The sequence below is a fragment of the Gobius niger genome (genome assembly GCF_951799975.1).
Source record: "Gobius niger genome assembly, chromosome: 19".
Taxonomy (NCBI): Eukaryota; Metazoa; Chordata; class Actinopteri; order Gobiiformes; family Gobiidae; genus Gobius; species Gobius niger.
This window is the reverse complement of record NC_136870.1, coordinates 8,893,049-8,903,249: the sequence shown is the minus strand read 5'-3', so window position 1 is coordinate 8,903,249 and position 10,201 is coordinate 8,893,049. Positions and strand designations below refer to the sequence as shown.

Sequence of the window (10,201 nt, the reverse complement as noted above, 5' to 3'; positions counted from 1 at the left end):
TTTTAACAGTTAAAATTCCAGAAACAAACAGAATCCGAATAATAAATAGCATATATCAAAGACTTGTTATAAATAGTAACAAAAGAACAATACATAACATTTGTTACAATAAATAGAACGATAAAATGCTTTTCTTTCCCTTCACTCTTTGGCATCGGCAACACCTCCAGCAGTGATGGCAAATGTCGCCTCGTTCTCGGGCATATCAGGGCTACAAGAAATAAACCCCAAGCAAATTATATTATAACCCAAAAAGAGTCATTATTTCCCTCGCACGAGTTGTGGTACCTGTCGAAGATCTTCGCAATTCTCATTTCTCCACGGCCTTTCCTCAAACTCAAGCGGGTGGTGGAAGCATGGGCGAGAATGTGTCCGCCAATCGGCTTCTTCGGATCGGCCTGGAATCTGAAAATAAGCACAGACATTTTAAAGTTAAAAATAAAAATCCAAATGTATGTAAGTCGTAAGTTTATGCAGATTTTAGACGCTTACGTCATCCCAGCTCCAGGATCCGCGGTCATCTGGTTGGTGACAAAGACTGCCACATTATACTCTGAATCAAAGGAGAATAAGAGCTTAATTATGAAAACTAAAATGATCGGCATCGGCAGAGATGAATATATGACTAACCTTCTGAGATCTTTTGCAGTCGGGAGAGCATCTGGGCCAGTTTCTGCTGCCTCTCCGCCAGCTCTCCTCTTCCAGAGAAGTCTACTCTGAACAAGGCCATGATGGAGTCTATGATCTTTTACACAGAAACGAAATAAACTATAAACTGTGAACGAAATAAAGCATTAAAACACGTCTTTCTATTTCTGTTATAATAATAGTCTGAAAATGATCAAATTATTACAGACATGATGGAAAAAAATGACAATAAAAGATATGAAAATGTTCTAAATGTTCCACTGTAAATCAAAACGAATATTTAAAGACAAGATTGCTTGTTTGTAATTACCAGCAGCTTGAACACACCGCCCTCCTCGTGAAATTTTGCAGCAACAAAGTCCAATAGCTCCATCTGGTGTTCACCTTAAAGCAAACCATAAACTTATTAGAAACATGATGCACAACTGTGAAATGACATATTGAGCTCATTAGCCCCGCCCACTTTCAGTCATTTATCGGTGCTGGAAGTAAAAATCCCGTTCATATTCAGCATTGACTTTTTAATATAAGAGTTTAAAAGCACGACACGGACTCATCAGCTACGTGGATATAAAACACATAATTTGAAAGATTTATAAAACTTCATAAACTGAAAAGTTATAAAAGCATTGTGCCGTATTTTCGAGTATTCAGTGTGTTGTTTCCGTTTACTCATGTTAGCAGCGTTGTCGGGTAAGGCTACACCGTGTTTGGCAGATATTAGAATCTATTTCTGAAGGACTCCCCTGGTTGTTGCTTCCTCCGCCATTGCTCAGACCTTAAGTCCTTAGTGTGTTGTTTCTTATAAAAAAAAATCTGCACGATGGTCGGCTGTTAGCACGTAGACGGCGTCGTACCTCTAAACTCTTAACATTTGTACTTTTCAAAAAGTCAATGCAAAATGTGGATCTGATTCAAAGGACTGGAAGTGGGCGGGACTGTTGAGCTCTATAACGAAGTACAGCGATGGGAAGTAAAAATACTGCAGAACCGATCGCATTTCAACCGAGCTTCTCAACTGCAGAGCAACAGTGTAATCCCTCATTTGAAAGCTAAGACCTACAAAAGTGACAGTAACTTGACAGTTAAGTTAGCACATTTTTGTTGTGTTCTCTTCTCTTTTTTGTCATGTTTGTGTTGTGTTTTTGTTGCTTTCTTTGTTACACTGTTGTGTTTTAATCCTTGTTTTCATCGCTATTTTGATGCTTTTTTTTTTAAGCTTTCATATTTGGGTCTGGCCAAACTCACTGTATTCTAGCTCAGGTATTTGTACTTTCGGCTCTTTTCCATTTTTCAACTGGATGAAAAGTATTCAGGATTTCAAAGCATTGATTTTTGCCATGAGTTCTTTGTAAATGCACAGGAGGTGAAACTAAGAGTCAGAGACGCACTTGTGTAGGCCCGGGCGTAGAGGACATTGTCCAGAACAGCATCATGGTCCACGTTGAACCTGTCCGCGATATCTTTCAATCTGTCGGGACGACTACAAACAGACCAAGTCAAGCAAAACACAGTCCTGTCGGCTGAATCCTCGTGACAGCGAATCAGCACAATGAAAAATCTGTCATCCATCAGACTTTGAGGATACAAGGTGTTCTCGGTATCGATAAAAATCACTTTCCCGCCTGAATAGCCGTCTTCTCCGGGCAGCTGTGACGTGACTGGAAACATTAGTACAGCGTTATGAACATTTTCTATATATCGTTAAGGAGCTGCGTATTACTCACCGCAAAGTGTGTGGGAAAGCTGAGTTTTCCCTGTGCGGAACTCTACAACAACATTCACACATTTTTACTACGTCTCAAGTTTGGACATGGAAACCTTTCGGATATTGTCTCCTCACCTCCAAACGCCTCGGTGATGGCCATGCTCTCGATACCGCCGCCCAAGAGCTTACTGCAAAATCACACACGTGTTAGAAGCTGCTTTTTAGGAAACCAGGCTAAAAAAAAGAAGAAGATTGAAAACGCGTAACTCGAACTCTTGGCTCCCGGTCGTGATGTGGAACACTTGCTTCCTCTTCGCACTGTACTCAAAAGCAGTCTGGAAACCGACAGTCTACGTGTAGTAAAGATTGTCAGACACTTCATATAGTTTAGTGTGTGAAATATGCGTAATGGACATAGGGCTGGGCACCGTTAAACAACTACTGGTATCGAAAAATGAAAGTATCTAAAGCAGGTACCGAAAAGAAATATGAAATCTTTTGATGCTGTTGGTCATTACAATTTATAAGACAAAGTTAATAAGTAAAAAAAAAAAAAGAAGAAGAAAAAAAGAAGGGGGGATGGGAAAAAATGGTGGAAAATTTTAGAAAAGAAAAAAAAAAATAGAAAAAATATATATATATTTTGGGAAAATTGGGGGAAACCACAAAGAGAAATGGGAGGAAAAGTGGAAAAAAATTGGAGAAATTTAGAGGGAAGGAACATCTGCAAATATGTTGAAAATTTAGGGGAAAAAATTCTGAAAAATATGGAAAATTTGGGGGGAAAAACATGGAAAAAAAAAAGTTACAAATGGGAGGGAATAAGAAAAACGTGGAAAGTGTTTTTTGCCCTTTTGTAGTTAAAGGAAGTTTCTTGGTTGTTGATACAAATGCAAAAGAAATGAAATGGAAGGAAAAGGAATAAATGAACATTATTAATCTCATATTAATAATGCATAGTAATCTGTTTTATGGTTCTATATGACAAATAATTTAGTACAGGTAATCGTTCTGGTATCAGTATCGAAAACTAAGTATCGTTTAGGTACCGGTGTAAACGGTGCCCAGCTCTGATTAGAAACATACACAGCATAGTTGAGAAACATAAAGAACTCACCAACATTTTCCCAGCAGCCTCCTTGATCTTCTCCACCTTGGCCTCTGACAGGCCCTTGATGTTGCACAAAGCTTTCCGTGTCGTCATCTGGATGCCCTTGACGGTGCAGATCCCCACCGCCTTCATCTTTTTAATGTCGGCCATATTCTGGAGTCATAATCAGAACCGTCCATGTAAGTGAGCTACGCTGGAGTCATCGAAGACAAAAATCTCAATACTTACAATTCCATGTTTTTGAAGATGGTCGATGTCTTGGAAAAATGACTCCTGTTCAGAGCGGGGCAGAGGCGTCAGTGTAAGAATGAGGTTAAGTTAAAAATACGTCTACTTAAATAGAAGTAAGTATTAAGTGAAAGGGCTGCATGAGTGCTGTGTCAGCGTGAAGTCTGATTTGCTTTAGTGACGTAATTCGACAAAACAAAAAGGTGTGGGGAAAAAAATCTAGCTCTCTCAAAACCTCATTTATAATCTTTAAAGAGGGGGTATATCACACTACAATGATGACGAAACCTTCTGTTGGTCTGTAAATGCAGTAAATTAGAATAACTGCCTTGTATAAAATGTCTCTCTCAAAATGGCTGTAGTGAATGTCTTGAAATAGGCCTCTGTCTCTTTAAGAACCTCTGAGCCTTTCCGACACGCCCCCTCCACACGCTGTCTGTGGCATCAGTGGGGAGGGGGCTCTGCTGAGGAGCAGTGGTTGGTTACTCGGTTGGTGACGAAAGCTCGGAGGCGTCTCCAGGAGGTGGGGGCGTTCCTAGGAGGACTCAGGCAAACCTATCCCTAAAATGGCCGCCATCAGAGTTTTTACAGATTACTGTGAATGTGCCAAGGCAACACTTCAGGCATGTTTTTAATGAGGGAATGACATAATAACACGATGTAAAGCTTGAAAAGGTCGATTTTGCATAATACCCCCCCTTTAAGAACATGTTTTACAACTTCCTAACACATCCCAGGTCACCCCCGAAGACTACTGCTTTAATAATCCACTCTATATGGTTTCATCTTACTATAAGTGAAGTTAATTCTCATTGTGTGTGCCATGTTGCCGCTTTTGACACAGAGTATTGATTTAAATATAATCAAATAAAAGCGCAATTTTCTAAAACATGTATATCTTAAAATTGTCATTCTGGTAAATATGTACAAAGTTAATGCTAACACAATATCTGCTCCAATTCTATGCGTAGAACAATGTCGTAGAGTTCAATATAGCGCTAATGCTAACCGCGCTAATGCTAATGTACCTCGTCATCTTGAAAGGCAGACTCATCCTCAACAACTTGATCTTCGGAAGCCTTCATTGCGCTTCTTTAAGCTCCAGTTCAAGCTAACAGGTGTCCTTTTTTGAAACTGTAAATGAAAAACAATGTAGAAATGTACATCTATCAATCACAAGCAGCCCCCAAACATAAACTAAATAACAAATAAGCTAAAATACCGCACGCAGATCTTGCTTTGCTAAATTAACGTTCGTGCGTCGATCGTTCACTGGCGGGAAATGATGCATTCAAGGGTAATCTGCAACATTCACAACGGACGGTCTAAACATGTAGTCAATCTTAAATGTGTTTTATTGAGTATACTTGCTTGAAAATACCTATTTAATTTGACAGCTTAAGTGTTGTTGTTTTTACTATTGTTATTATCATGATCATTATTATTATTATATATACTTTTTTTTATTTTTTATTGCAGGTGATATTGTTTACTGTGCGGCTACATTTACATCAATTAATTACTACACCGCTGAAGGCAACAATGGCTATCCAACATTGCATCCAAAAGTAGACACTCCCCATCCTTTCCATTCTTTACCTCTTAACCCCGACCTGAACTGAGCACATTTTCTCCAGTTTGGCTTTACCCACATGTGAAAACTTCATTAAATAAGTGTCAAAGAAAAATGCTACAAAAGAGTGACACTAACGTGAGGAAAATAAAAACGACGATAGTGGCAAAAATGTGAGCAACAGAAAAGTGACAAAAACGCAACAAGAGTCAAAAACCGTTGAAAATGCAACCATAAAAGCCATAAAAAATGAATAAAATAAACCACCAAAGAGTAACAGAAAAGTGACAAAAAAGCAATGAAAAAAAAGTCAAAAACGTGACAATGCAAGGAAAAAGATTCATTTAGATGAGTTTTGTAGGTCTTTCAAATGAGGCGTTACACTGAGCTTTTAGATTTGGGTAAAGCTGAATAAAGACATAGCTTGGTAATTGAAAAGATAACATTTTCATGGGCCACAAAAGGACACGGAACAATCATTTGTCTTTGAATTGGTGTTTTATTTGACAATTTGCCAAACATAAAAAAAGAGACGTATGGTGTTGCTTCAGCAGCAAAATGGAATTGATTAAAACTGTAACTAGTAAATAATTTTCTTCAAGGCTCTAGCAAGACAGTAGAGCCAGAATAAGTATGTTGTGTTTGATAAATGCAGTAGTATGTTAAACAACTTAAATAAATTCAGCATTTTTGTATTACAATGCATTCATATGTTATGCTCAACAACAATGACATTGGACAGCTTTAATTCACCATTATGCTACAGCCATTTCCCCCAACAAGCACAGAGTGGACTGTTCAGGGCCAAAAAGAGCATTGCCCCTCAAATGATAACACCAATATAAAACAGCCTTATCATATATGTTTCTTATACACTTGATCCTGCTACTACCTATACATACTGTATGTATGACATTAAAAAAAAAACTTCAAAAGCTGTGCTCCAGGAAATCAGTCTCTGCATAATGTTGGAAACGTCCTTTCCTCTTCGAACTCGATTTAGCCGACACAATAAACCATTTTGTTCCTACGAAGTGAAGATCTTCTCTGTTCTCTCCCGTCTCTTCTTGTGACCAGCTCCGCGGCCCAGAGTAAGCAGCAGATCTCAGGCTCATGCGAAACCCAAGACACTGCTCAGATTTTGCCCGGAGCAGGTGGCATCATCCCGGGCATCCCTCCAGACATCCCCGTGTTGGGCCCCAATAGGATCTGAAAAAAACACACGAGGTCAAGGGGTTTGATGGGATAATATAAATGATAAAGTATGGTGTGGTTCTGTCTTCAGTCGCACCTGTCGCTGCTGTTGGAGCTGCTGCTGTTCCAGTTGTAGCCTCTCCGTCTCGAACACCACGGGCAGCACAAGAATCATGAAGGATGTGGTACCCACCCAAAGTGCAGCACGGGAAAAACTGGAGGAACGATAAAATATGATTAAAACGCAGTTCTGCTGTTCGTTATTGTTAATCTGCACATATCGGGAAACATGCTCAGCACTAAGACCTTTAAATTTGAAATCTTGATATTTATTAGGTGGTTTCGGTTGGTAATACCCATGATTCATTCACACTCCCCGTCTAAAAAATAAATAAAAAATAGCAAAATCCAGGGAAAAAAGGTCACATGCTCCAATATGTAGTTGGACCATCTTTAAAGGCATGCATACTATATCGACTTATGGTTCGATTTTTGGGCTCAACATTTATAAGCATTTTTCCCAATTTTTCTGAAGTAATATATCAATTTTTACCCATAGCGAGTTGTGCTATAGTCTATCATGTTTATTGTGGGATATTTTAAAGGAATAGGCCACCTATTACATACAGAGATATGTTTCTCCCTTAGCTTAGACAAGTTGATGTGTACCTGCCTGGTTTTTGTGCGTGCACTCAGTCACGCCAAAAGATGAAAGACGTTGTTAGCATTTAGCCTCTCCCAGCATATTTCTACAGCTCCAAACTGGGGTGAAGACAGAAGATATCAAGCTCTTCCATGTTACCCCTATTTAAGTACAGTTACGTGCAAAGTTACATGATCCAAGTATAGTTACACAAAATCAAACACGTCGATTTTCTAAGTGGATATAAGGTGATACTATATTGTAAGGCGTAATAACACTTCGAAGTCGAAATGCTCCTTAGGTATTACTACGCCTTACAATATAGTACCCCTTTTTATCCACCTAGAAAATCGAGGTGTTTCATTTTGTGTAACTTTTCACGTAACTTTTTAAATAGGGAAAACGTGGAAGAGCTTGGTCGCTTCTGTCTTCACCCCAGTGTGGAGCTATAGGAATATGCTGGGAGAGGCTAAATGCTGACAACATCTTTGGTCTATTTGCCTCACAAAGACCAGAATCGTCTAAGCTCAGGTAAGAACATATCTAGCATTGTTTTTTCGATAAGCATCTGTAATTCCACGAGACTTGTCCAGCGTTGCGATAATTTTTCACCAAGATCTTGTATTAATAGGAGAGTCGGACCGCTAGCTGTGCCAATCTTTCTGATACACCATTTTTGAACTGTCATTGCCCACCAAAAAAAACTGCTGTAATCCCAAATTCAGGTGGTGACTTTTGGGGGGGCCTAGGCAAAGTATCATGTCGCACAGGCACTTCAAATGCCCTTCCTGACCAAATGGGTTAAGTGTGTTGCCCACGGTCAGATTCATAAAGAACTATAATATACACTTTTAAAGAGACGATACAGAACAAACAAGATGCACATACCTATAAAGCTTCTTGGCCAGGGTGACGGAGCACTGCGCAGACACCTCAGCTGCTGTCCGGACTGTGTCTGGGAACATCTCTGTCAGGCCCCACAACCTCTCCGTCAAAGTCTCATCCAACTGGTGGGAAACATGGGACACTTTTTATAACAAGTACATGCAAAATTAAAAAGTTATATGTGAGTGCAATGGCCACACAAGAAGTAAATTATCCTCTGCATACAGGACTTAACTCAAATAGTAGGGGAAATTCTCAATTACATTAGCAGTGCGCATCCATGGGTTTCAAGAGCTCTCATTAGCTTCCCTACAAAGTTAGCACGGATTAGCCGCGGAGAGCTAAGAGAGCTAAAGGCAAATATAAAATGATCAGAACGTGTATGTTTAGTGATTTACAGTCTGGTACTCACGTCTTCATCTTCATCGTCGTCGATCTCGTTCTCCGGGGGCCGAGGAGACACCGGGCCCGCAGCCGGAGATAGCTCCTCGATTTCGGGCATGTTCCCCTGTGTTTCCTCCGCTGCGGTGCCCCGTATGAGCCCAGATGACGATAGACAATAACCGGGAAGGCGGACAATCTGCAGACGCTACGCTCAAATCCAAAGTAATGCGGGTTATTCGCGCGGAGGTTTGAATGATTTCAATGAGAAGTGTAGTCGGAGGTCACGGTGCGAAAACGTGAGCTCTTCAGGGTCGGTGATGGAAGAGGGCAAAGGTCATTTTCGACACGGCTCGGAGAAAACAGCGCCGCCTGTCGGAGCGGCGGTGTAATAGCCAGCTATAATAGATAGAAACGAATTCAATGTTATTAACTAGTTATTATGCACGCACACATCAAATGGTAAATGGTTTCCACATATAAAGCACTTTTCTACCTTCATCAGGCCCAACGCGCGCATGTACAAAGATTGGAGGCAAGGTGGATGAAGTGTCTTGCCCAAGGACACAACGACAGTGCGCATCTTCAGGAGCTGGGGTTCGAACACCTGACCTTCCGATCATGACCTGCTCCACCGACTGTGATTGGTAGGCCTAATCGTTGTAAAACCTAAAAAGTACTATTATATCAATTATTATAGAAATATTATTGAAATTAAACTATGTCAATGTCAGTGACTATTTATATATCAAGCATAACGTATTTAATAGGCCATTAGGATACTGGAATAATACATTTCAAGCATTGTGGGTGTTTTATTGAATGTAATAATGTATTTATTTTATTGGGCAGGTTAATGAACAGGCGTATTACATGAATGTAAATATCATTATGGATGGAATGGAAATGTTCCACAGGCTAAGGGTCACACAGGGGTTAAATATACTGCAAAACAATACAATTTACAGTAATAAATAAATAAATAAATAGATAAAAGAGAACTTATCAGAACCTTAGAATTCTTAAATATGTTCATCAAATTACACTTGTCCTGAGACATTCACCTCCACAAACACATAGGCCTAACGATTGCATAGTATTTGTACATCACTACAAGATTCACATCATTTAGATTTACACTACCACTCAGACTAAAAGCTCCATATCACAATCACATACACTTTAGAACAAGATCCCAGCCATAATGTGCTCATACAGCATGAGCCTTCACTGTGAGCGGGCTCACCTCCTCTCAGACTGACGTCACTGCAGGGACCTCACTTCCTTTGCTTTGACAACAGGTAACCAAACATTCCATGTAAATACACTTCCTCATCATCCAAATACTTTATGTTGATAAGCTACTGTAAAAATGGCATTGTCTGTGTCTAGCTGAACATTAGGAGCACATTATTTAACAGGGCCATTATTGTGTGTTTTGGGGTTTTTCAACAGTAATAAATAGTAAAAGGTCGATATTATATATTATGTTTTCAAGCGTAAGTTGTACTTATAGTTAAAAAGTGCACAAACAATTGATTTGTAAGCTGTAAAACCGGACCATAAGCCTATAATGTAACTTTTTTCCATTCTTTTTCTTTTTTTCCCTTTGCAATGATTGCATCACACCAGTGTTTACTAGGTATTTCTTGTGAAGTTACTGAAGTAGCCTAGTCAGTTAAAAGACAAACATTCCTGTGTTCTTTAACTCTCTGGTTTTCTAGTGAAGTTGTTATTGCCGAGAAAAGTGAAAGCACTGCCCATGGAAAAGTTAGATGTAGGGAAACCTTGTTTACATCTCTGGAGTACGCCGCGGGGGCGGGGTTAGCT

General features: G+C 39.6%; 2 protein-coding genes across 3 annotated transcripts; both read right to left on the bottom strand.

Annotated features, from left to right (window-relative positions):
* Positions 1-141: 141 nt before the first annotated feature.
* Positions 142-4,780, bottom strand: dmc1 (DNA meiotic recombinase 1; the record flags this gene model as incomplete). Of its 2 annotated transcripts, none has more annotated exons than XM_079577730.1 (13): positions 142-211; positions 289-405; positions 493-553; positions 631-745; positions 959-1,032; positions 2,040-2,131; positions 2,237-2,309; positions 2,376-2,417; positions 2,492-2,544; positions 2,624-2,706; positions 3,474-3,620; positions 3,696-3,740; positions 4,724-4,780. In XM_079577730.1, the coding sequence occupies 13 exons, from the start codon at positions 4,778-4,780 to the stop codon at positions 142-144; spliced, it is 1,029 nt and encodes a 342-aa protein (XP_079433856.1). The 2 variants fall into 2 exon arrangements, with proteins under 2 accessions (XP_079433856.1, XP_079433857.1); XM_079577731.1 differs by having other exon boundaries at positions 3,696-3,737.
* A 1,015-nt stretch (positions 4,781-5,795) lies between these two features.
* tomm22 (translocase of outer mitochondrial membrane 22 homolog (yeast)) lies at positions 5,796-8,709 on the bottom strand. Its single transcript, XM_079576728.1, has 4 exons — positions 8,403-8,709; positions 7,994-8,112; positions 6,560-6,677; positions 5,796-6,477 (listed from the first exon to the last, which is right to left on the bottom strand). Exons 1-4 carry the CDS (start codon positions 8,490-8,492, stop codon positions 6,403-6,405), a joined length of 402 nt encoding a protein of 133 aa, XP_079432854.1. The 5' UTR covers positions 8,493-8,709; the 3' UTR covers positions 5,796-6,402.
* Positions 8,710-10,201: the final 1,492 nt, after the last annotated feature.